The sequence below is a fragment of the Melitaea cinxia genome, chromosome 5 (assembly GCF_905220565.1).
Source record: "Melitaea cinxia chromosome 5, ilMelCinx1.1, whole genome shotgun sequence".
Taxonomy (NCBI): domain Eukaryota; kingdom Metazoa; phylum Arthropoda; class Insecta; order Lepidoptera; family Nymphalidae; genus Melitaea; species Melitaea cinxia.
Genome location: NC_059398.1, coordinates 8831508 through 8858918, shown reverse-complemented (window position 1 = coordinate 8858918; position 27411 = coordinate 8831508). Strand labels below are relative to the sequence as shown.

At 34.6% G+C, this 27411-nt stretch overlaps 3 protein-coding genes and 1 long non-coding RNA gene across 4 annotated transcripts; 3 read left to right on the top strand and 1 right to left on the bottom strand.

The window, feature by feature from the left end:
- The first annotated feature begins 390 nt into the window (after positions 1–390).
- Positions 391–2963, top strand: LOC123653805. The gene is given in 5 exon segments (XM_045589786.1): positions 391–608; positions 693–1172; positions 1265–1466; positions 2007–2204; positions 2718–2963. Coding segments are annotated over 5 exon segments (1272 nt in total). The 3' UTR covers positions 2892–2963.
- LOC123653526 (protein phosphatase Slingshot) lies at positions 2951–24994 on the bottom strand. Its single transcript, XM_045589515.1, is given in 9 exon segments — positions 2951–3241; positions 3243–5118; positions 5215–5484; positions 12345–12539; positions 13399–13464; positions 13716–13879; positions 14209–14380; positions 22122–22183; positions 24564–24994. Coding segments are annotated over 9 exon segments (2895 nt in total). The 5' UTR covers positions 24618–24994; the 3' UTR covers positions 2951–3205.
- LOC123653527 lies at positions 16050–16780 on the top strand. Its single transcript, XR_006743118.1, has 2 exons — positions 16050–16140; positions 16459–16780. It is a non-coding gene; the product is annotated as an uncharacterized LOC123653527 (long non-coding RNA).
- Positions 24995–25433: 439 nt separating the features above from the next.
- Positions 25434–26591, top strand: LOC123653803. Its single transcript, XM_045589785.1, has one exon. The coding sequence runs from the start codon at positions 25434–25436 to the stop codon at positions 26523–26525; it is 1092 nt and encodes a 363-aa protein (XP_045445741.1). The 3' UTR covers positions 26526–26591.
- Positions 26592–27411: the final 820 nt, after the last annotated feature.

Below are 27411 nucleotides of genomic sequence, written 5' to 3'. Positions count from 1 at the left end.
TAATTACTTCCCCTGCGCAAACGTCACAGAGGTGACATTAGCTAACGAGCTAGGAAGCTAGCAACAATTTCTAGTTGCTGGTGTAAATAGTTATAATAATATCAACCACCAAAAATCAACTGAGGTCGCAGAGACCGAACGCGCCTAATTTAAGGTTAAGTACGTAAGGACTATATCCTTCTTAATCACAGCATATGTATTGTTTACAAGGACAACTATGCAGTTTGTATATCTAAATAATCTTTGAAGATAAGCCTCAGTTAAAAATGACATTACTGCAAAATTGTCATATCCGTAAACCTATTTGTATTTTGTCGTAAAATAATGCTTGTGTGATTAAAACTAACTCAATCTTTAGAATACCTATATGAGGATAATGGTATTAAAAAAATGGATCCTCAAAGAAAAGCAAGGGCTGGCCCAATGGCACCATCCAGTATAAAAACAGCACGTAAGAGCTTTGCTATTTGCAATACATATGTTAAAAATTTAAATTCTCCGAAAGAAATTGTAACAGTCCACACCAGCACCCCGCACACTGAACATCGCCCTTTTCACAATGAACAAAATCAGATATATCAAGGCGAAGTTAACGTACTTTCAATAATGTATTGTATCATGCTACAAATTTTATATAATTGTCTTATTTTCTATTTATTTATTTTTGCCTCAAATAGTAACAATGATTTCAGTGACACTAACAAGGATATTATGTGTTGTAAGTATACTGAAGACGTAAAAGAAGTAGCAGCTGGTTTTATCGATGGAACAATAAGACTGTTTGATTGTAACACCGGAAATTGTACCCATTCTTTAATAGATGACGAGTGTCGTGTATACCCCGGTTCTGTAACTGCCATTAAACATAGACCAGTTAGCAAAGCACATCCTATTACGAATATGCTTCTATCGTCGTGTATGTATGCTTGCAAATAAATATTTAAAAGATTTCATTAAAACATAAACATAACTATTTTTTTAGACGTCAATGGGTGTATAAAATGTTGGAAATATAAGTACGAACAATGTTTGTATACAATAAGAGAGAAACGACAAACTTTAGGTCTATGTTACCATCCTCGTTATACGAAATTTATTACTTTTGGTGATGATGCTAAGCTTAATATGTATGATGAAGAAGCACAAACACAAGAAAGATCTTTTTATTCTAGGTAATTGTTCAAGTTCATCAAAACTACGAACTAAAACTTGTAGAGTTTGATTTAACATAGTGTATAAATAATTTTGTAACATACAATTTTAGCCAACGAAAAAACATCGTTGACGGACATATCTCACGAATATTTGCTTGCGTTTTTAATCCTAAATCACACCACGAATTAATCTCAGGTGGTTGGGATGACACTGTAATCTGTTGGGATGACAGGCAACCCTACGCAACGCGTTTTTTTAACGGCGTTCATATGTGCGGGGAAGGGCTGGACTTTGACAAACCCGGAAAACAGGTATGTTGACAAGAAATCAATTGTACCCACGGGCGGATCAACTGTTGTGCGCACGGTCGGCATACCCACAACCTTCCCTTCAACTATTACATATTATAAACATATTAGGTAAACTATAATCCGACAAATTTTAAAGTGGAAGGAAATTGCTAAAAAACTTTTTTTCTCCATGCGTGGGAGGCTGCCACTGCCAGTCCCACCCACGGAGTCACAGCTGACGGTCCCGAGTATTCATAATTCCCTAATGCATTTTACGAAGTTTCGATTGGGAGGAAATTGGTCATGTAAATCTGTCACTGGCTCCCGGACCATTATAGGAATCATAATACCTTTTCTGGATATCTTACGGACGAAATAAATTTTAAAATCAGCCCAGTAGATAAAATTAACACGGTCAAACGCAAAATTTTGTTTCTTTTCAGTTTTATATTTTTAGTACAGATGGAATACATTTTTAAGAGTAAATACCTCTACATCTATAAAAACTATTTTAGAATATTATGATAGTGGAAATCCTCTAACGTTACATATTGTTTATAGATTTTGACTTGTTCTTGGCAAGAAAAAGATAATATTCAAATTTGGGACTATGGATCTTGCAAACTTATTGAAACTATTGTACCGGATAATTACCCGTCTAAATTGTACTGTGGCAAATTTGTACCACAAAGTAATTTAATTGTATGCGGTGGTTATGAACCCAATATATTACGAGTCGTAGATATTAACATGAAAATCGTAAGTGTTCCAACTACTTGTTTTAAATCTTAGCATAAATTGTTTAATCAAAACATATTTTTAACGGTGGGCATTTTAAGAACAACTTGATGGTTTTTAGGGTTCTGCACCCAAAGGGTAAAAAGGAAATCCTATTGCTAAAACTTCGCTCTGTCCTTCCGTCCGTCTGTCTGTCACATGTTAAGCCTCTCCTCTGAGCTTAAGCTAATTAATTGATACAGCTAGTAACATCATGTTTTGGAGAAGGATCGGAGCTAAATGTTTATGTAGAATTTCATTAGTGTGGTCTTCTAGATTACTTTATCATTATTATGGCAAATCTCATGCACGAAAATGTTTTCTAAGCTGTAATGAAAATTACTGTTCGAAACTAAAATTTAAATTTATCAAAATCTGTAACGACGAAATTTACATCAAATAAAGGTTTAGTTCTGTGCTTTTAACCGTAACACTACTCTTGTGCTAAGAATTTTATAAATAATTTGTGTTATTTAATATATATTATTTTTATAGACAGAATGCTCAATTCGCAATAATCCAGGCAGCATATATTGCTTTGACTTTGGAACTATACGACGAAAACCAAGTAAAATACCAGATACTTATAAAAAAATAAGTGAAATACAAAACACGCCGCGCATTGCTTTTGTAACTGGAAAGAGGCTGCAAACAGTAGATTTTGGTTGAATTAGTACATTTTGTGTTTAAATTAAAGTAACATACAAAAAGAACACAATAAAAAGATATTTAAAAGTTGTATATCCGTTGTATCGAATTTATTTTCTTTTTAACATTCTCTACTCACAAACAGCCGTTTAATACAATTTTACGTGATAGACAAATACACTGTGATCTCATTTTGTAAATAGTATATAAAACTCTAGAAAGATAAAATATCCAGTTTGGCAAGAATTCATAATAAATAAAACATAATAACTACTACATAGTATTATACACAGGATTCGAACATCTATTATTCGACCGGTTCAAATTGAGCCTCGTCAAGGGATGGGTCTTCCCATGCTGCAATTGTTTTTTATTTTGAGCTTTCGACATCACAGTTGAAACTACCACGTTAGAGTAATCCAGGGGCGCGAGCGCCACCACCGTGGGCGCGACCGGCGGCCGCTCGCTGGCACCCGCCCCTGACACCCCGCCCGCCCCGGCTAAGCCACCCGCCCCGCCCCCCGCGCACTGCGAAGTGCGTGAGCGCGTCCGCGTCTCGCCATCTGATGTCAGTTTGCATTTCTTCGAAACGGACTCGTGGGAAACCTTGACCCGGCCGGCTTCACCGCCTGACTCGGATCGCGTGCGACCCGGCTGGTCGTAGCGATCCACGAGCACCCGCACGGACAGATCCTCGGCGGGCTGAGCCGCCTGCGCGGGGGGAGAGGCGGAGGGGCGCGCGCGCGACGAGGACCGGCGCAGTGGCTCGGGCTCGGAACGGGCCTCGAACTCCTTCTTGAGATTGCTCACGAGGCCGACGGGCGGGGGCGGCGGCGCGGGCGCGGCGCGCGGCAGGTCGCCGTGCGAGGCGGCGGCCAGGCGGCGGCGGCGCGGCCCGGCGCGCAGCCAAGTGTCGGCGGGCGCGGAGGCGGACAGGCGGCCGCCCCACGTGCAGGCGCCGCGGTCGCGCGCGGCCGCGGCCAGCTCCAGCATGGTCTCGTTGAACTTGCGCTCGTTGGCGGCGAGGTGGGCGGCGGGGCGCTCGCGGATGACGGCGAGGTCGGCGGGCGCGGCGCGCGTGTCGTAGGAGCCCCACGAGGGCTGGCGCGACAGGTCGGCCACCACGGCGCTGTCGAACGAGCTCCACGAGCTCTGCCTGCTCGGCGGCGGCGCCTCGTCGTCGATGCCCTTTCTCTCCTCGGACTCTATATTACGTTCTAACGAATTGTACATAGCGTCACTCGCTTTTATTTTAACGTCCACTATACCACTATCACTTTTAACTATATTATCACCGTCCACGGCGTTTCTGACGTCTTCGCCCCGGAGCCACGGCGACTCCCCGGGGTCCCACGTGTGATTTTTGTCCACTTCTAAATCGTTCTGAGGAAATTTTTGAACTGAATTTCGCTGAAGCGACTCGAGAGACTCTTTCCCATACGTGTCGGTCGTCGCACTGATGGCAATTTCCGACGTTCTACTGCAGGTGATATCGCAGGAGTTTCCAAAATTTAATCTCTGATATCGCCTAAAGTGCTCTCGTCGCTCCCCGGACGCCGCACTCTCGATTTCATTAACGATGTGCTTGACGGAGAGCGCGCCCTCCTCCTTGAGGCGAATGATCTGGTTGGGCGACACGCTGTAGCTGCCGCTGGCGCAGGGCATGAGCATGTGGCGCGTCTCGGAGGCCAGGTTCTCCAGCGACACGGAGGTGGGCGGCAGCAGCTCGCTCGCCAGCTTGGTGTCGGGCGACCAGGAGCGCGGCCGGCCACTGTACGAGCCCGTCAGCGCCAGCGCCAGGGGCGTCGGATCCATTATTTTACTTTCCATTTTCGACGCCGACTTCGGCGTTTTGAGATTAGTCTCTGACTTTGACCTTTGTAACTTTTCTTTATTTTTCATAGCATCGAGTATACCTTGATATGTCTCGAGTTGATTAAGAAAGTTCGTGTTGGGTTTGATACAGCTTCTTTTCGTTTTTACGTGTTTGAGAGCCTTGTCGAAATTCCAATTGAACGCTTTCATTGCGTAAGCGATAACGACGGAAGCGGACCTACTGATTCCCATTTTACAATGAACGAGGACCTTGGAGCCCTCGTTTCTCGCTTTGTTTATGTACTTAAAAGTATTATCCCAATGTTTAAGTAGATCAGTCTTTTCGTCATCATAAACTCTTATATTTAGATAATCAAACATGCCAGGAAAAAAGTTATCGATTTCTCGAGTCACATTGAGTATATGCCTCACCCTGGAAATAAAAAAAATATGTATATATTTTTTGCTTTGCACATTTGCAACCGAACATTGAGTAGTCAATTTTAACAGACAAGTTATGAACACATACCCGTTTCTTTGCAGTTCCTCTAAGTTACTTGCGTTCCACTCCGATCCAAGATATACATGGTCAAATATTTCTGTGGGCGCATCCATTTGACCTAATATAGTAAGCATTTCTTGGTCAATGAATGGCTTGAATTCGGCTAGATCCATGTCGAGCTCGTCTTCGAGGCGGCCGCGGATAGCTTTGCTCGTCACTTCATCAAGGTCTACGCTCATCATTATTTCTTTTAGCGTACACCTGATCACGCGTTCTGTTTCGTCTCTTTCGCGTGGCCTGTTAAAATAATAACTATTTTATTACATACATATTATGGTCATAGAAACGTTATTCTCATAAAGAATTACAATAAATTCAATTACATGAGAAATTTAACTATATTATATTTGTTATTTATAACATAGTATTACTGCGAGTCCAACACAAAAGAAATTACATACATATTAGACAGAAATACTTAATAGCATTATTTAATGAAACGTTTTATTATTAATTATTTTTGATTATTATTATTGATACAGGCAACATCCTCTTTCAGAAGATACTAAACACAAATATTCGGATTATAGGAATGTAAATTTTGATATACACCTAAATAAAGCAGAATTAATCATCTTAAAATTCTGCCATCAACCTTAATTATTGGACCTATTGTTGTCGCCAAATAGTCTTAATAAAAATTCCATCTGTGCCTCAAATATACCCTAATTTATGTTGACTGTTTTTTTTTTTTGTTGACTGTTAGACAACACACATTTGAACAAAAGATTATCTAGACCTATTGATATCATTACAGCCTATACAGTCCACTGCTGGACATAGGCCTCCACAAGTTAACGCTAAAAATAACGTGAACTCATGTGTTTTGCCCATAGTCACCACGCTGGGCAGGCGGGTTGGTGACCGCAGTACTGACTTTGTCGCACCGAAGACGCTGCTGCCCGTCTTCGGCCTGTGTATTTCAAAGCCAGCAGTTGGATGGTTATCCCGCCACCGGTCGGCTTTTTAAGTTCCAAGGTGGTAGCGGAACTGTGTTATCCCTTAATCGCCTCTTACGACACCCACGGGAAGAGAGGGGGTGGCTATATTCTTTAGTACCGTAGCCACACAGACCTATTGATAAGGACTAATGTTTCTTTATAATTTTATCTCATATAACACGATTTCAAAACAAATAATATTGTTTCAGTACAACAGCTATATAACAAGAAGGACTAGAGTCAGACTGTATATGTTCTCATTAAGAGTATACTCATACCAATTTACACGTTTATTACTTCATTAACTAGAACGGTGCTTCCAATTAGTAGACAATTAGCCGATTTCGTGAATAGAAAAGTTTATATCACAATGATGTTTGATATATATTTAGAAATTAAACTTCTTTTTCCATCATCATCATCATCACTTCAGCCTATCGCAGTCTACTACTAGACATGGCATAGGCCTCCACAAGTTCGCGCCAAAAGTTTCGTGAACTTATGTGTTGCCCATAGTCACTACGCTAGGTAGGCGGGTTGATGACCGCAAGGCTGGCTTTGACGCACCGAAGACCCGGTTATTACGCCATCGGTCTGCTTTTTAAGTTCCAAGGTGGTAGTGGAACTATGTTAAACCCTTAGTCGCCTCTTATGACACCCACGGGAAGATCGGGGGTATAGTCTTTACTGCTGTAACCACACAGCTAATATTTCTTTTTAACAAAATATAATTTGAACAAAATATGCTTTGACCTACTAATATTTATATTCCGTTTTTTTGGAAGAGTCTTATTTGGTAAACAAACCCCTGTCAATCGTAATTCACGTTTTTTCCGTATTTATCACTCACTTTCACAACACATTAGCTTACGTTCGTTTGTAAAACTCCATTTACTATTTATTTTAAGAAAAACAAATATCAATTTATCATTTTAAACACATAAAAACTACTAAAATACAAATTCCGAGAGTTACAGATAACTAATATTTTTGAATATTACATTTCAATTTCTTTTTTAAACGGTTTTATTTAGCTCACCCCGTTTGTTTTATTTTTTATTATTCTTGGGTCAAATTTAGTAATTCAAATTTCACCCTCTTCCTGTCAACCGATTAATCTGAAATTTTGTATACACTTTGGATTTTGGTGACAATACAATTATGTTTAATCATTATCATTATAAATTCAAGATGGCCGCCGCTACAAAATGGCGGATAATTTATGTTTTATTAATCCCATCAATATGGGTATCAAATGAAAGGGCTCAACAAGCAGAATACAATATACTATAAAAAATTGAAATCCAAGATGGCGGCCGCTACAAAATGGCGGATAACGTAGGTTTTATCAATCCCATCAATATGGGTATCAAATGAAAGGGCTCAACAAGCAGAATACAATATACTATAAAAAATTGAAATACAAGATGGCGGCCGCTACAAAATGGCGGATAACGTAGGTTTTATCGATCCCATCAATATGGGTATCAAATGAAAGTGCTCAACCAGTATAATCAATGTACTATATAAAATTAAAATCCAAGATGGCGGCCGCTACAAAATGGCGGATAACGTAGGTTTTATCGATCCCATCAATATGGGTATCAAATGAAAGTGCTCAACCAGTATAATCAATGTACTATATAAAATTAAAATCCAAGATGGCGGCCTCTACAAAATGGCGGATAACTTAGGTTTTATCAATCCCATCAACATGGGTATCAAATGAAAGGTCTCAACAAGTAGAATACAATTTACTATGCAAAATTGAAATCTAAGCTGGCCGCCGCTACCAAATGTCTGATAACAATTTTTTATCAATCCCACCAATATGGGTATCAAATAAAAGGGCTTGACAAGAAGAATACAGTGCACTATACAACCTCAATATTTAAGATGGGTCTTGCAATAATGAAGCACTAAATGAATTAAACAGAATGCGAAATAAAAACTAAAAACTAGAAAATAAAAATAGGTAAAAAAACTTTTTAAGTTAAACGGTTTTATGTTAAACATACATTGCAATGTTTAAGATAAATGTACTAAAAACCAAAAAATAATAAAATAGATACAGTCGTGGGAATTATAAACATATGCATAGACTAGACTAAAATAAAACCGTGGGGCACGTCAATTGTCTACAAATTATCGACTTAATGTGCGATAGAAGAATCGTTTAATTCGTCGTTAAAATAGGCAGTTGGCCCGCAGACGGTGAGGAAATTACTTACTATTTTCTTGCTCATGGAAATTCCAATAGTTATACACTCCATGTAAATAAAAGAGATGTTTCAACTAGTTTATCGTTGGACATTCACACTGCTGGCTGGCGAGGAATCGTTTCACTGCTCGTAGTTTGTCTTTAATCGACAAAACATATGATAAAAGTACTACTCGCTCACCACTATGAAACCCTAAAACTCGCTTATAATCGAGCTTGCTAGCTTGTTTCCACATTCTAGCCCTACTTATCACACGTCCATCGTTGTCGGTTGAACAACTGCCTAATTATAGTGTAACATTACAAAACAAACATTTTAATCAACGATTGTAGACAATTGACGTGCCCCACGGTTTTATTTTAGTCTAGTCTATGCATATGTTTATAATTCCCACGACTGTATCTATTTTATTATTTTTTGGTTTTTAGTACATTTATCTTAAACATTGCAATGTATGTTTAACATAAAACCGTTTAACTTAAAAAGTTTTTTTACCTATTTTTATTTTAAAGGCAAATAGGGGTGTGGTCATAATATTTTTAGAGGTGAATACTCATTCAGTATAAGTGAATGAACAGCATGAGCGATAAAATAGGCCATGTTCTTTAACTATATTTTAAATTTTCACGAATTATAATTCGTTAAATAATGTTACCATAACGCGATTTGTTATTCGTTTTTTTCTTTTTTTTATGTTGAGCGCAAAAAAAATGCTTACAAAATATTCCAAAAGTCAATCTTTATGGTAAAGTGTTCATTGTAAAGGTTTTATTTTATATCTATAATATAAAAATGAGTCGCTGAATGTGTTGCTAAGCGCAAAACTCGAGAACGGTTGGAACGATTTCGCTAATTCTTTTTTTAAAATATTCCTTGAAGTACGAGGATGGTTCTTACGGAGAGAAAAATTCTAAAAAAAAAATTTTTAAATTTCCTGAAACAGTCTAAAAACAACACTTTTCTATACTCCCATACAAAAGATTTGTGATAATACTTAAAAGTCAATTTGAACTTTAATACCATACGATAAAGTTTGTGTTAGGCGATACGAAGTTCGCCGGGTCAGCTAGTTATGAATATTTCTGAATATCAATTTCATCCTGAACATTGTTAACGCTATCCCATGTAATATTAAAGTATACCACATAACAATGGCTTAAAAGTTCACTGTATTTCACAGAAAAAAAATTTGAGACTTTAGGATGAGACTTAGGATTACCCAATGAGAGCTTCATGGAGTACAATGTTATTAATCCTTTTTTTAGATGTTAGAAAAAGGGGGCCGCCGGCGCAAGGATTATTATTCATAGTAAATACAAATAATGTGACAATAATATTAATAGGGTCTACTTTTTTTTCTAGCTACGGGCGGCCCTTTTTTGTTGTAAAATTTTATTTTTGACGTCTTTTTTACCGACCATTTCACATAAACGAAATATAAATTTTTTGTATTTTATGCTGGATGCTCGATTAATACTTATTTTTTTTCATTATTCTGTACCTCTACTAATTCTCAGCAAAAATATTCAATATATTATTAAGTTTTGTAATAATTTTAGTAATATGTTAGCGTTAAATATTTGAACATAAAATGAATTTTACTTTCGTCTATGGCTTATTAATATTGTTCATTCATTTGCTCTTTGTGTCACTTTACTATACTTACAATATTACTCTATTGTCTGTGGTCGGAAGTACACCATATTTGTTTACTATTTAAGACTATTCCAAAAAAATAGAATATTTTTTATAAGATGAACTTATAAGTAAATAAAGTTTAAAATTTGTAATTTTAGCATAAGGACAACGGGTCACAGAATAAATATATATATTTTTTCAATCGAAACATTTTTGAAAATAGTAATGTCTCCTTCCCTAAAGAACTGTCCTGAATTTCTGGATAAAAAGTATGTAATTTCTTAGCTTAAAACATAGATTTTCCAAGTTCATACAAATCCATTCCGTACTTTTAGCGAGACAGAGCTACAAACAGACATAGAAGTTACAAAAATTTTGACATCTCGTATATATAACTCAATTTTAGCTATTCAAGTAAGTGATGATTGATGATTTTAAAATAAACTCTTGGACATATCACAAGTGTACGTGTATGACAATTGAAAACTCTGCAACGCGACACCAGACCGACAAGCGAGAGTGTCAAGCGATCTTATCGCCTATATCTAGCCAGTAACAACAAAACACATATTTTATAGGCAGACAGGTTTTAATTTCATTTCTCTAAGGTTATATATTACCAGAATAAAATTCAAACGATACATTATATTAAGAGGTAACTTATATATTCGATACCTATAGCTAAATATTCGTTATATAAAAAAAATATAAACTAAGAATTTATGATATAAAAAACTAAACATTTTCTTTTTCTATTACTATAATTTTATTACTTTATATGATTTAGATAATAATTATTTACTTTATCGCACAAAAAATTAAATAAAAATAATCTCCGACGGAGTAAATAACAATAATTATTATTTCACTTTGCTTTGAATTTTGCACGAAGCTAATACGTTTAATTAGCGTATTTGCTAACATCCGATTCTATTCGAGGTCAAGAAATGAGGTCTAGGTACGACTTCATAGGCGTTCAAATTAAAATAAAGATTTTCATTCAAATTTAAGCTAATGGTAATGTTACCGATTATTATTGAAGATACTAACGCTATTTCGTAACATCCGTGTTTAAAATTTTATAAAAATTTTTTCGTATTTATTTTTCAAATATCTATCGTCTTTGTACCTACAGAGTACACCTAGAGTTTGTTTGTAGTGTTTAGTTTCATCTCTTTTTTATTCCGATTCCGGTATGCAGTCCTTGTGGGTCTCCCCACCGTGCCTCGGAGAGCACGTTAAGCCGTCGGTCCCGGTTGTTATCATGTACACCTGATAGCGATCGTTACTCATAGCAGGGAATATATCCGCCAACCCGCATTGGAGCAGCGTGGTGGATTAAGCTCTGATCCTTCTCCTACATGGGGAAAGAGGCCTATGCCCAGTAGTGGGATATTACAGGCTGAAGCGTGAGGTTTGCAAGATATACATAGTAAAATTTTATGTTTTTCGTTGAGTTTGAGTATTTCTTAAGATTAATTATTAGCCAAATTTCCGAAATTTCTGCAACTTCCACAAGTTCTTTCTACTACTAGCACCTTAACCATTCCCGTGAGTGACTCTTGCTTTAGATATTCAGGTTCTTAACCTTTTGGTGATGACGGACTACTGTCACGTCCACCAAGAGTTTTTGTGGAAAATATGGTGTACTTAGTTCTTCCTAATTAGTAGAGAAGTTGGAGTACTTAGTTATCGACAAATGAGTCTTACTTTACTTTGTACTCATCTTTTACGAACAACTTCGGGTATTTTCAGGACAGAGCATAAAGTATGTAATGTTGAGAATACGAAGAACAACCGCTCTGGTGTACTGGTGCGTATGACATAAACGCACACAAACATCGATGGTTTGCCGGTTCGGGAATCGAACCCGGGATGAATATCGAAGCTCGGGATGGATATTTGTATTTGTACAAATATTTCTTCCCGTTTCGAATGTCTGTCCTTGTGGGTCTCCCCCACCGTGCCACGGAGAACACGTTAAGCTGTCGGTCCGAGTCGTGATCATATACAACCTTATAGCGATCATTACTTACAGTAGAAAATACATCCGCCAACCCGCATGAATCATTGTGGTGGAAGCGCCGATCCTTCTTTTACACGGAGAAAGAGGTGTATGCCCAGCAGGGGTTGTTACTGGCTGAATCGTGATCGAATCGTGTATGGCATTTGGCAGGCGAGTTTTAATTTCGAAGATTTCACAATATGTGACTATTAGACAAACTTCTTAATTGCACTCGCTTAAGGCAAGTCAAAGAGATAGGATAAGAGAGTAGCCTTAGACGCGGCGTCATACTTGAGTCGGAGCGAGTCGGGCGAGGGCGGGCGGCGCGACTCGATGCAGTCCATGGCGTGCCACTCGTTGAGGCAGGAGCGGTCGGAGTCGACGCGGCGCTCGTAGTGCGCGCACCAGGCGTGCGACGCGCCGCCCGCGAAGTGGTTCAGCGAGCGGGCGCGCGCGCTGGCGCGGTGCAGCGTCTGCAGCGCCGACCTGCAGCCACCGACCGGCGAACTTTTATTTCTTCTCTCTCAAAAATTTCGAATCATTTTATATTTCGAACACGCGATAATCTATAATATAAAAATGAGTCGCTGAATGTGTTGCTAAGCGCAAAACTCAAGAACGGTTAGACCGATTTCGCTAATTCTTTTTTTAAAATATTCCTTGAAGTACGAGGATGGTTCTTACGGAGAGAAAAATTATAAAAAAAAAAAATAATAAAATTAAAGAATCGACTGTTAGGCGATACGAAGTTCGCCGGGTCAGCTAGTTCGTAATATTTTTCGAGTCCCCTGAGTTTCGAATTGACGAGAGTCGACTGTATTCCTTATGCTGGATCTTAGACTATCTGTAACTCGTTACCCATTACAAAATTCATCATTTAGACTTTTATGATAGGATGCGGAACTGTAAAGGTTTGGATATCTTTGGTGTGTTCGTAAATTTGTGATTTAGAGAAGTTACAGAAAATATTTTTGAGAAGATATACCCTTTTTGTGTATAAGAAGTGGAGACATGAAAGAAATTGTAAATGGAAAATTTTAGTAGAAACTTCAACCCGTTTTTACTTACGCACGCACTCGCACATATACACAAACATCATGCTGTCAATAGATTATTTCATCATAATTCGAGAATTTAATAAGATTTAAGTTTGACAGTTTAAAATAAAATATCTTCAGCTTGCAAATTAAAAAAAAAAAAAAATAGACTAAAGGAAGTTTCATTTTCAACAACGTGTTTTTTTTATAAAATACGCTTCAAAACGTAATTCAATAGTAATATATTCACACCACATTGTATGTTAAAACACAAAATTTCACAGAAAATTTTATCAGAAAATACATACCACATGGCTTGGACAGACACCGGTTTGAATATATGTTGTTGATTGCAAACGCAAACGCTAAAGCCTCTGTGAACAATAAATTCTTAATTAGTTATTGTTCCAAACGATACGTATGTCACAGTTAATGTTTCAAAACTAAGAAGCCTAAGAAATAAAAAAAAAATAAGAAATAACGCCTTTCTAAATAAGAATTAGTTTATTTAAATCTCATTCATGATAAAATATAATACTTAAACAATTGTTATGTATCTTGAGATTACTAAGACTGTCAAGAAATGTCATAAACACATTTCTAATTTCACGAAGTATTTATTTACCCATCTCCGTCTAGTTTAATGGAAGTGTCTGCCAGGACTCGCAGCACAAGCCCGACCGTTGTTCGCTCATTGCAGTCTATCCCTAGCAACGCTGCTTCGTCACCGCGACACACCACTACCAAGTACCGCGTTCGACCCGGGTGAGCGCTCTCCAATTTCACCGCCTATTGAAATAAATAAAAAGCATTAAATTATAATTTAAAGAGTTTATTAATCCTGGCTCTTATATTTTCCTTGAACACACATGTGAACGTTTTTATTGATTTCATTTGATTTTTTACTATTGTAATAATAAAAATATATAAATATAATAAATACTTTGTTTCTACAAAACGTAGTGAGAAATTAAGAAAACTGCGCAAAAAGTTGAAGAAAAAATTTCAAAATTTAACAATTATTTAATTTTTTTGTGTTTGCCAGTTTCCACGTGACTACAACATCTGTCAATTCAGCTAGACAACAATAAAAAGAACAAGCTGAAATGGTACTTTACCATTTTGAGCGTCTCCTCCGGGCGCACCAAATAAAACATGGACTGTAAGTGATGATGAATGTCCGGCTGAGGATGCGCTCGCACAGGTGACCGCCGCTGGTCGGCGCACCCTTGCTCCGCGCTGCCCAACACCAACGCGGCACCTTTATTTGCGAAGTAGCATTCATTGAGACTATAACAAAATATTGTACTTTAAGAAATTTTCATAGGTTATAAAAACCTTTTCCAAAAACTACAGTATGTACATTAAAGTCATTTGAATGCTTTCTGAAGGGACTGGGCTTTATAAATATATCCCTTATCGATATCGGCAAAGTATACCCTATCATAATCTAACATAAACTTAAGGGACTCTTTAAAAGTTAAAATGTGACAAACAATATTTTTCCTTTTTAAAAACTACGTCTGAAAGTAAATAGACAATTTCAATAACTGTTATATTACTTGATTGAAAAACACAATTTATGATTAATATATAAAAAATGGGATTTTTTTTATGTCATCAGTATAAATAATTATTAATTTGTGCTGTGTGGCTACGGCACTAAAGAATTTAGCCACCCCCTCTCTTCCCGTGGGTGTCGTAAGAGGCGACTAAGGGATAACAAGGTTCCATAACCACCTTGGAACTTAAAAAACCGACCGATGGCGGGATAACCATCCAACTGCTGGCTTTGAAATACACAGGCCGAAGACGGGCAGCAGCGTCTTCGGTGCGACAAAGCCAGTACTGCGGTCACCAACCCGCCTGCCCAGCGTGGTGACTATGGGCAAAACACATGAGTTCACGTTATTTTTGGCGTAAACTTGTGGAGGCCTATGTCCAGCAGTGGACTGTATAGGCTGTAATGATATTACATTTGCGAGCTCTTTTTTTTTTGTTTAGCTACTTGCACCAACACCCTCATTTATAGATTTTTACATGTGTACTCCATTACCCATCGTTAGAATTTGGACAAATATCAATTTCGTTTTTCATACTTTTAAAAATTACGATTTCTAAGTACATAAAGAACCGGAATATTTCACCGTGATATCATGCCTGTCATGATTTTATCACGATGAGTATAGATAACATTTTCAACAATATTGGCTTTTTATAGAAAAACATTTTCGTAAAATCATTGCTTAGCTATCGATAACCAATTGTACTTAGAATAATATATGTTTCCAAATTTTTATTTACAATTTAATAATAATTTAATAGTGCATAAATAAATAAATAAAATGTCACTAATATCATAATAGGACCCAGACTGAAATAACCGGCCGTGTGGCATCAATGAACCAAATACTAACAAGAAATATTTTTAAAATGAGTTATATCTATGGAAGTATTGTTGAGCTGAAGAGTTTGTTTGATCTCGTTAATCCCAGGATTTGACAGTCAAATTTAAAGGTTCTAAATATTTTAAATTAACATTGAGTGTACAAGTATGTACATTCACAATGAAGCTAAAAATGAAGAATCAGCCGTTGTCATTTAACAATACCTGGCCACATGGTGTATTTAAAGAGCTCTATCCTGAACTAGACAAAACCTGTATTACGAGTGTTGAGCTGTTCTAACGTAAAAAATGGTCTCGGGGTATTGTCACCTTAATTACACCGAACTAAAATAAAATTTTCTAAAAAAAACATATACGCATGCTGCCGAGAACACGTCGATCGACCTCATTAATTGTCTTATTATAATTAAGACTACTTATTGTTACTAGTTGCAACGAGTTGTCCTTCGGCCGTGTCGTTCGACTGTAATCACTTTTTTAAAATAATGCAACCGCGAAATGTATGAATGACGCCATTTTTAGTAAAGTTGCGGCAATCTGTCTTGGCGCGGCATTTACCTTCCTTTCACCAGAGTGTAGCGCAGGCACGAGACGGAGTTCGCTCGGCACTGGTCGAGGAGACGCGCTGACTGGCCCTTGAGTCGTGGGTTTGACTGATTTTGATGTTACTAATTTTAAAATAAAATATAGTTTTCATGTATTTTTGGTTCTAAAGAGCAAAAGTTTATTTACATCTGTTAATTTGGTTTGGATAATGAGCACATTTTCCTGTATATATATATATATATAATAGAGAGCGACTGATATGACCGATGTATTTTTGGTTAAAATATGATGTATTTTAAAGTTATATTCATATGGAGGTTCCTTTTCCATAGTAGAATTTTTGAAAACAATTTGAACGAAATTTTGAGTGCTATTATCGAGTATCAGCAAATTTACGTTGTCACTTCCATTACAGAAGCAAGGGCGGTTGATCTCAAGGTTCGTTAAAAATAGAGCGGCGGCGCGTTGCCAAAGCCGCGTTGCCCGCTTATAGTTGCGCGTATGTTAAATCGCCGCATCTGCAGCCCGCTCCTTCATAACGCTTTACCCAATTTAGGGCAGTGCGCGTCTCCGCCACCGCCATGCAACATGACGTCGCAGCACGTCAAAACAATACAACTAACAACCGTATACGATATGACTAATAGTTACAAGTGAATCGTATATTATACCCATCAACTAAACTTATTAAATTTAATCGTCATTATGCTTGCTGAATAAATGTAATCTCAAAATAATTGTGTTTGCAGGCAAACGAAGAAAAACCGACTTCAATTATATCGACAAGTAATACAACGTAGGTAGAAGAAAACATAGTCAAGTAAATTCGCATTATCAAAGATTACTCCAATAGTTGTAATCAGATCTCGATGAAATTTACATGTGATCACATGATAAACATCGGCTTTCGATTAAATTAAAAATTATCAAAATCGGTACACCCAGTAAAAAATTATGCGGATTTTTGAAAGTTTCCCTCGATTTCTCTAGGATTCCATCATCAGATCCTAGTTTCCTTATCATGGTACTAAGCTAGGGATATCCCCTTTCCAACAAAAAAAGAATTATCAAAATCGGTTCATAAACGACGGAGTTATCCCCGAAAATACGTAAACGAAAAAAAAATACATACGGTCGAATTGAGTAACCTCCTCCTTTTTTTGAAGTCGGTTAATAAACTAGAAGTTTAAATAAACAGTATGTAACATTCTAAAGTTATTTTATATAATTCATCGCTGAGCCGTAGAAAGACAATAATTTATTACTTGTAGAGTAATCTAGACCAGATTTCAAGTCCTGAAATCAAGATATTCAATATATTGATAGAAATTAGAAAGTTCTTGATAAATTTTAAACACTAAACGCTTTGGAAAGGACTATTCAATCATTTCACTTCGATCTATTTAATACTTTTCGCGAAACATCAATGTCAAATTCATTATTGTTTCCGTACAAATCATTTAGATTAGTAATTCGTATAGATTTTTATAACATATTTGATCATCTAAATATATATAGTAAAAATTATCATTAAAGTACAAATAAATCCCTTAAAAAAATAGTTTTAGTTTTGAAATAAAATTGGAGTGTCTGTCTCTAATATTAAATAACCGCTTTTTATTAAATGCATGTGGATGTACACACGGTACATATACCAAAATAACATTTTTTACAATTTTTGTCTGTGGGACCGATTTTGACGGGACTTTCACTGGCAGATAGCTGATGTGATAAGGAGTAACTTAGACTACTATTATTTTAGAAATTTATTTATTTTGTAGCTCTGCGAACTTAGCAATAATTTTTTGCTAAATTCTACGCGGATGAAGTCGCAGGCATAGCTAGTATATAATATAAATACGTATTATTTCATATCCAAAACTAAGTGATGAAAATTAAACGAAACTGAAAAACAAAAAAAAAATCGGACCGTTTTTCAAAGAAATTTTCCTATTTTTCCATATGAAGAAAATCGCATATTTATCATGCATATTAAAAAAATATTCAAAAATATTTTTTTAAATACATATTGTTTAATTATTATTAAAATGCATTGAGTGTCAAACACATGCAATAGGTAAATCAGTGTCAATCACTTGTTTCAATAGGCGTGCGTGATATCAATTACATATAAAGGAGTTGTGATAATTTAAGACACTGGTGATTATTAAAAAACACTTTACATATGGATCTTATCCTAATCAAAAATAAAACCTAAAAATTTAAACCTAAAAATATAATTACAAGTAACTGATATTTTGAAATACCTGTAGAATTTGTCTATATAACTCAATTGACGTAGTTAAGATAAGGAACAAAACATAATGGAACTCTTTCTCGGAAGGATATTATCGTTAAGTAGAAATCTCGTATATTAGTCACACATTAACAGTTAATTGCAAATTGTTTACATTTTAAAACGTGAATCCTCTGTACATAGTGTTAATTTAAACAACAAAAAATAAATACCTTACACTGATATTATTGTTTCACATTAAAGCGTTCTTTTAACGTTTAAAATTATTTTGTTGAATCAAAGAAAGTAATGAAGAATATTTAAAATGAAAGAATCGATTTTGAAATAGTTAAAAAAAAATACTCTAGCTGTTTTACGTATACTACGTATCAATTAAAATAATTTAAAAAGTAATGCATGTTAAAATAAAAATGATCTAATTTGATAGCAAGTAAAACGTAAATTTAAAAATATTACCTATAGGCAACCATGTCAGAAACAAAGAAATAAATAACACAATGTCAAGTATCACTGAATATGGCACTACACAAAAACTACGGGTCTGTGATCGCAATTTTCCCGACGGATGCGGTTTTTGAAACGGCACACGGACCGCCGAGCACACTTCGGTGCATCATCCGGCGCGTCCCGAGTTACAATACAGCACGCACTAGCACACTGCACGGGCAGTTAGCCGTAGCCCGCAGAGCCAACCCGTCGGGTAACGTCACAGCTTCCCTTTGAACCGAGCGCGAACTACCGCGTAAATATAGAAACTCGACACAGAACAGGAACACGAGGCGTTCAAGAACACGCTTTGCATTTGCTCTACACGCGAACTCTATTATTGTGTTTAGATTAATATATCCATGACGATCATTAGCATGAAAAATATATAAAAAGATAGATATTATAAAACTCAAACCTATTTGCTTCGAGTTTATGTCACACGGCTGAATTATTATCATTTTGTTTTATTTCATTTTGATTTTATTGTAAAAATAACATAGGACTAAAAGTTCTCTACATCAAAATCAATTTTTATGGATGTAATAAAAATCACAGACAACAGACCGACAGAATAGACCTACGGAAAAGTTCGTAAGTTTTTAGAACGTTCTTAAAACCGAAAGGAATGATAGTTGTTCAAAAAAGATGAAAGAAATCATAATGAGTATCAAAGGGGCGGTAAAAAGATTTTATTTTTCTTTGAAAACGCGATTTCTAAACAAAAAAGTGTATGTGTGGACTTATGTACGCACGTAAGAAGTTATACTTCATTGGCTAGCTAACTTTACGTTACTAACTTCTTCTTCGTTGACTAGCTAACCTCGGGGTGTCAGTTTTTTGTGACGGTGTACGCGCACTTAAAAATTTACTCTCATAATATTTCCCTAAAGCGCCGAAAGATATATAGCTTCAAAAACCATCAAACACCCTGCAACCTTGATGTCTGGCTGGAAATATGTACCACGATACTTCTCTTTCTAACACTACAATCTTGCAGTTAAATTTATTTCGATCTTTCTCGACACTTTACTCGAAGACCTCTTTCTCTGGCTATCTGAAAAAGGCCGCGCTGACACTGACTCACACGTACGTAGCCTTATTGCTGGGTTCCCCTCATTGCTCAATGCCCCATGAGTTACGACTAAATAGTCTCATCACCCAACTTCTTATCTTTGTATTATGAAACCACACGATCGCTTCATTAACAATTAGATGATTTAATAGTACGGCTTTAATTTTTTTTTTTTTAAACGAGTTTGGTTATCGCCTACGAAAATTATTATTTAATAAAATGACGAGTGAACAATGTTACTTTAGGCTTTGTCAAAATTGCCTTTGTTATCGCGATAAAAGTTCTTCGATCATTTTTCATTAAACTATATAGTTTAAACTTTGGTCGTTTACACCCACTTGAAAAATTCAGTCTGTTTTATTTTAGACAGAATTTAATTTCATTTTGAGCATATTTATGATCGCAACGTAACTTGAATATATCATTTTCAAATTAAGTATTTTTCGATTTACAAGATAATGCAATGGTTTTTTTAAGAGACTTCAAAACAGACAGAGTCTTCAAAATTTATAAAATAGGAGGGGTCTATGAAAGACCCCGCTTATATTGTTCGGTCTTTTTTGGATGTCTTCTTTGGAAGTCATTTGTTAAACGAATTAATAACTCTTCGGCAACTGCTTTTTCGGCATTTACTGTAGAAAAGAGGCTTTCCTCTGCAAAATCGACTTACTTCGTACCAATAATAAGTTGTATACCTGATTTCTTTTTTTTTTACAAAATGTTATTAAATAATTATATTTTTGTTAATAAATAATACTATAAGAAATAGGACCCAAAAGTTCTTATAAAAATAGGACTTTAGTTTGGTAATTAGTGTTACATTATACTAGAAAGATATGCTCTGCAATTTCACCAGTGTGAAACCTGTTCTGTTTTATGGGTCACAGCATAATATTATATACAGGAGCAGTCTATAAAAAACGATTCGAGTCCAATAGAAAACGATGGGCTTTTTACATTACTTCTGTATGAGTAGGAATTTAGTAGATATAAAAGTCTCTACGAATTGTATTTGATATATGTAGATATTCTTCAATCAATTCAAATTTAACCAAATTAACCAAAACGGACTTAATTTTCGTTATTAAAAACATAGTTTTCATTTCTTTTGCGACTTAAGGAGTTCAAGCGTTGAGGTATTCATATAAACTATAAAAAAAAAGGAAAATCCAAAAGTGCACGCCTCTAATGAATTGTTCCACCTCCGCCTTAAATCCCACCACTAAACATTATTCGATTAATTTGAACCAAATATTGCACTACTCATAATGCATTAGAGTGCTTTACGATTAAATTTTGTTCACCTCTTCTCCATAACTATTTTTATCATCTTACGTTTTTTAATTTATAGACTCACAATAGTTTGCATATCATTGTAGAGATAAATCAATGGAATAATTCTGTAATCATCAAAAACTTATTTATTATGGTAAAAAATGAAAAAAAGTTTGTGAAAAATTAAAGAATTTTTCAGCCTTCATATTCAATAGGCTTCTAAGTTATTAGTTTCCTGACTTAATAAAAAAAACAACATTTTGTCAAGTGGTTCCGGGTTTTGTTTTTTGGCATCTGCAGATCCAAAACGTTACGTCTAACATACTATTTTTTTAATCGAGTCTTTTTACTATAATAGTATTTAAAAATGACTTCTAATGATGTTTAATTCATAGTTTTATGTGTATTTTGTATAAAAGTGCGTATTTTAAAGCATAGATGAATGAGAGAAAAGCACAGCCTCCTTGGAGGTGTGTAAAATGGCTTGATAACGAGCAGGCAGGTTACACGAAATAAAAAGGGAGTTCGCCACTTATGTAATATTACAGTACCAATAGAAATGCAAATGCTTTGTTGACTATAGAAATAAAGATATAAAGGAAAAAAGGTAGTTCCTGGCCTTCTCGCTTTCAGTTACAGGTACAGTTACTTTTTGAACTATGACTAATTATATGTAATAAAGGATCGACTATACAATGTTCTTTGGAGCCCCAAACTTCTGCTGCGAAACGATTATGGTTCAAAAATAAAGACAATGAAGTAGTTGTATAGTATCAATTCGCGCCATGTACATATATTGGGTCATATTCACAGATCATAACAAGTATGTACTCCTTCGTGTCTTCTTCATTCTACGTGACATTGGCGAATTTAGTCGTGCATCTTGGCACTATCGGGAACCATAGCATAGGGAGCATAATGCCTAATTTGAACTTATAGGTATTAAATTTGATGACTTACCAAATGTAAATAATATTCTACCTACCTCTTGCTGGCACGATTTCCGACATCCTCTTCACTAACATCAGACGATTTTTCTTCTTCATCCTGTAGGTACAATTAAAATATAACTGATTTGATTCACATATCGTAGACCAGTAATTTTTATCATGTATGACCGTACTGCAATCTTAAACTGAATTCCTACAAATTCCTAAAGTAAAAAGTAAAAGTATATTTATCTATATGTTGATAAAAACAGTCTGTGTCTGTCAGTCAGTGGTCTGGGTGTTTGTGCAGTCCTTGTGGGTCTCCCTACCGTGCCTTGAAGAGCGCGTTAAGCCGTCAATCCCGGTTGTTATTGTGTACACTTGATAGCGATCGTTACTCATAATAGGGAATATATCTGCCAACCCGCATTGGAGCAGCGTGGTGGATTAAGCTCTGATCCTTCTCCTATAATGGGGAAAGAGGCCTATGCCCAGTCGTGGGATATTACAGGCTGAAGCATATGATAAAAAGAAAAGTGAAAAAATAGTAAGATTACAATTTTTTTATGTTGTTCTTTTTGTATATTTCATAGGTCTACAACACTTCAGTTTTTATCTTTTATTTGGTATCAAAAAAAAAAATCCAATCATAAGTACAAACACATTATTAAGATGATTAACATTTACAATTGGTGAAATTAATATAATTTTTCTTACGTTTGTATATTGAGAATTGTGTTATTTCGTTATTAGAATATGAAGGGTCTAGGGAATGAAGGGTTCTCATTTAAATTCTTAATTTCATTTACTCTTTTGTGTTAAAAAGTTCATTATTTAAAAATGTTACCAAAAAAAGCAGGGAAAGAGCCTCTTTGCCACTATTGTCAAACTGGTTATTTTAGGTGTCTCTAGAGCTATTTCCTGCATTCTAATATGCCATATGAGGTCATAATCATCAAGAGCTATAACAATCAATCAAAAACGCATCATCAAAAATATGTCTCAACCACTTTTTTTCACTGGTCTTCAAATACAATGTTAATGAAATTATGTATGTATAAAATTCTTGTACAATTAATGAAATTTATTTTAGTAGTTAAGTATACTCATTAAAAATTGATATCAGATGTTTTAGGATTTTACAAATCAGAATTATATAAATAAATTATGTAATGTTTAAAACCTTTATAGAAAATTCTTACTTTACAATAGTACAAAGAGGAGGTCTGTTTCTCTATTAGTTGTAAATGGACAAAAACTTTATACATAATATATAGTAGGCAGTACCTTATTATTTATTTATTTTTCATTACATTACACTGTTTTTTTTTTAATGTATAACTAGGTCGGCAAACAAGCGTATGGCTCACCAAATAGTAAGCGATTACCATAGCTTATAGATGCCTGCAACATCTGAAGCGTCACAAGCACGTTGCCGACCCAGTCCCAATTACAGAAACTCAGCAGTTATCTATATAAATGAATAATAATTGCTAAATGTGATTATAAGTGGAAAACTTTAGAAGTGTTGGATCAATGTGACTAGTTTTATTTTTAAGTAATCAAATATATTGTAAAGATTCTTACGGAATGTAAGATTAAGAACATTTTGCAGAAAATTGTCACAAAATATAGTGATTATATCAACTAAACATTTTGTATCTCAAGATATTTTGTTAAAATCTAATTTTTGCAATGTAATATTTTTATTTTAGTGTACAAAATAAAGTGTTTTATTATTATTATTATATCCACTTCACATGTTTAATAGTTTTTGAGGCAAGACAATGCTAGACTGGTAAGCTAAGTCTATCACATAAAAATCCCATAAGGCATAAACTACATACATATAGTTCTGCACATAGGACAACAGAAGATTTATTTATGTGAATAATAATAACACTTAAATAAAGAGGATCTAGTTATAAAAGACGTCATGTAGTAATAAGACTTCAATTAAAAAATTAACACGATTGTGTCCATTAGTATTTCCTTTCAAAATTATTTTTATATTATTTTAATCTTAATATTTTCTGTTAAATTTATTTACATTATCTTAATTCTGTCATTAAAAATGAATAGTTTTTTATGATCAAAATTCATATTTCACTTTACATTTGTATTGTACACAATTTTCATACTAAAATTGTAACACAATATTATCTTTATGCATAGATATTTGTGTGTTCTTACAGTTTTATATTATAAAAATATCTTATTATCAAGGACAAGTCAAAAAATATATACTTACTTTACTATACTGTCGTCGTTTTTCTTGTACAATAAATTATGAACTAGACATACAAAAAGTTAAGACAAAATAAATATATTTAATGAGATATCATAAGGACTCCAATTCACATAATGTTAACATATAAGGATATTGGTGTATCAATTCGACCATAAATTTTTCGTGTTATTATTCCAATCCCGTCTCCTGTTGCTAGATTATGTGCTAAATTATTGACCTAACTTTTACATCCGTTTCGGTTACTCACCGTTTTCTTTGGTGTTTGCACGCTCGGAGTACGTCGAATAGTTACAAGTGCCATACCACATTAGTCCTAACCAATCATTATCGGAGTAATACACAATCACAAACATAAAGTGAATTAATATCGACTTATCATAATACTAATCTAAAGATGAATCACTGAATAGATAAACGTCCAGGGGTCACCATAAACTGTAATTATACTCATGACGAGGAAATTTTATTTAAACTCATAAGTATTGTTTGGAACTTTTATTCTTTAACTACGAACACGGAACAACGAAAATACTAACTTGCAAATGCAATGCAATGCAATGGGACAGACACAGACACATTTTTTTGATAAAATACAGATAAATATAAAAACCATAAGATCAATGCAGAGTCAAAATACCCGATGTGATAGCATGAAATGAAGGTATGTATGTTACAACTTACAAGATAATAAAAGTTAAATAAGAATGTATCTTAAAGATTAGATTATTATTTAACTACTATAATTATATGAAAAAAAATTGGTTAAATTATAACAAAATGGTCCTCCTTTTAAGGAAATATACATATTTACAGAATTTATATACAGAAACAGTTAACTAATCACATAATTACAACAAATGATGTATCCCTAATACTGTATGATGCTATGATTATTTATACGAAAGTTGAGCTTGAGCTTAAAATAATTACTTTTTACAGGTAGGTGTATGTTGTAAATATTTATTTATTTAAAAATTACTTTTTACATGGCAGCATTGAACTAGAATCACGAAGGGTGGATTCTCTTTTTTGGCGGGAAGAGAAACGCGCCTTTTTTAAAATCGTCCTATAATTAAAATTAATTTTAATAGTATTTAATATTAAAAAATAAATAAAAATGCAAGGAGAAAGCGATGGAGATGAGGAGGAGCGATCAGTGAAGTCAATATCAGGAAAAAAAAGAAAAATTACAACTCCAACAATAGATAAGTATAAGACATACACTAAAAATGGATATACAAGACAATATCCAGACAATAGCTCAAATGGCGACTTTGTGGTTTATTTAGAACATTTAGATAGAGAAATTAAACTTGGCAATATGAATCCTTTAAACCTCTCCAAATATTTCAAAAATATCAAGGGGGTTCATGAGAGAGCAAGGATTAATTCAAATAAAATTAAAATATCTTTCAAACAGGCAGCTTTAGCGAACGATTTTTTGAAATCCCGATGCTTATTAGAGCATAATTTAAGAGCATACATACCTGCATCCTCTGTGGAAAGGGTAGGGGTTATTAGATATATTCCGAAAGAAATAGGAAACAAGGAATTATTTGAAAAAATTTGCTGTGATAGAGACGTTGTTGGAATACGTAGATTCATGAAACGCGAAAAAGGTAATTTAATCCCATTATCAACCATATCAATAACATTTTCAGGTACTTCTCTACCTGAATATATTTTATTAGACGGATGGAGATATAAAGTACATACTTATATCCCTCCGTTATTACAATGTTTTAAATGCTTAAAGTTCAATCACTCAGCTAAAATATGTCGTAGTGAACAAGTTTGTTCTAAATGCTCTGAAAATCATTCATATAAAGATTGTAGTTCTGAAACGTTAAAGTGTACTAATTGCTCTGGAAATCATCTAGCTATTTCAAAAGATTGTCCAATAAAAGCAGCTAGAATATTAAAACATAGGCAATCTTATGCAATGGCTACTATAAATAAAGATTTTGTAAACTTTCCAGCTCTTCCTAAGAGTAGCATACAGAAATACACAGGAAAAGTTGACAGTAATAAAAATATAGAATTACCTCATGTACCAACAAAAACAGATAACTTTAATATCTCAGATATTGTAAATAATACAAAAGTCATGAACTCGATAATAAAAACATTAGTAGCATTAGGAAATTCGGAATCAATTAAGACCACATCTCATATTAAGGAAATTTTTATTAAAAACTTATCTGAATAATGGATAGTTTAAAACTAGTACAACATAATATACAAAGTATTAATAATAAAAAACCTTTGTTACAAACACTTTTATTTGATAATGAAATAGATATATGTTTATTAAATGAAACATGGTTAAAAAGTTCCCATTCACACTTTTACATGCCTGGATATGATTTTATTTTTAAAAATGCTGAAAATGAACATGGCGGTGTAGCCTTTTTAATTAAAAGTTCTATAAAATATGTCCAACTTTCAACTCCAAATTTCCAAGATGTTCAAACGATTGCCATTTCTGTTGATACAAAAGTCGGTCCTCTAACTATTCTATGTGTATATTGTCCACCTAAAAATAAAATTAATATTTCTAAATTAAAAAATATTATAACCAGTCTCCCTAAACCATACATAATATCAGGTGATTTCAATGCGCATCATGTAGCATTTGGATGCACTTTAACTAAAACTAGAGGTAAAAATCTATATGATTTAATAGATGATCTAAATTTGTGTATTCTTAATACTGGTAGTGCCACTACTGTACGTAGGCCAAATGACAACATATCTGCCATTGATGTTACTTTAGTTAGTCCAGAGTTAGCACCCATATGCGACTGGTATGTGGGTGAGGATCCATTAGGTAGCTATCATTACCCTACATTTACTAATATAATTGCATCTCCAAATACTTATGACTTTAATAAAAATGTAAATAAATATATGTATAATAAGGCTAATTGGGAAAAATACTATTTTCTTTCAGAAAGTCATTTCATTAATTTTAAGATAACCAATGAAGATCCTGTAGGATCTTACAACAAATTTTGTAATATCCTAAATAATTTAAAAGAGGAATGTGTTCCCAAATTGAAATATTACACAAAAAAGAGAGATAATAAAGCCCC

Coding starts and splice junctions, on each gene's coding strand:
- LOC123653803 (XM_045589785.1), top strand. CDS start 25,434: ATGCAAGGAGAAAGCGATGGAGATGAGGAGGAGCGATCAGTGAAGTCA.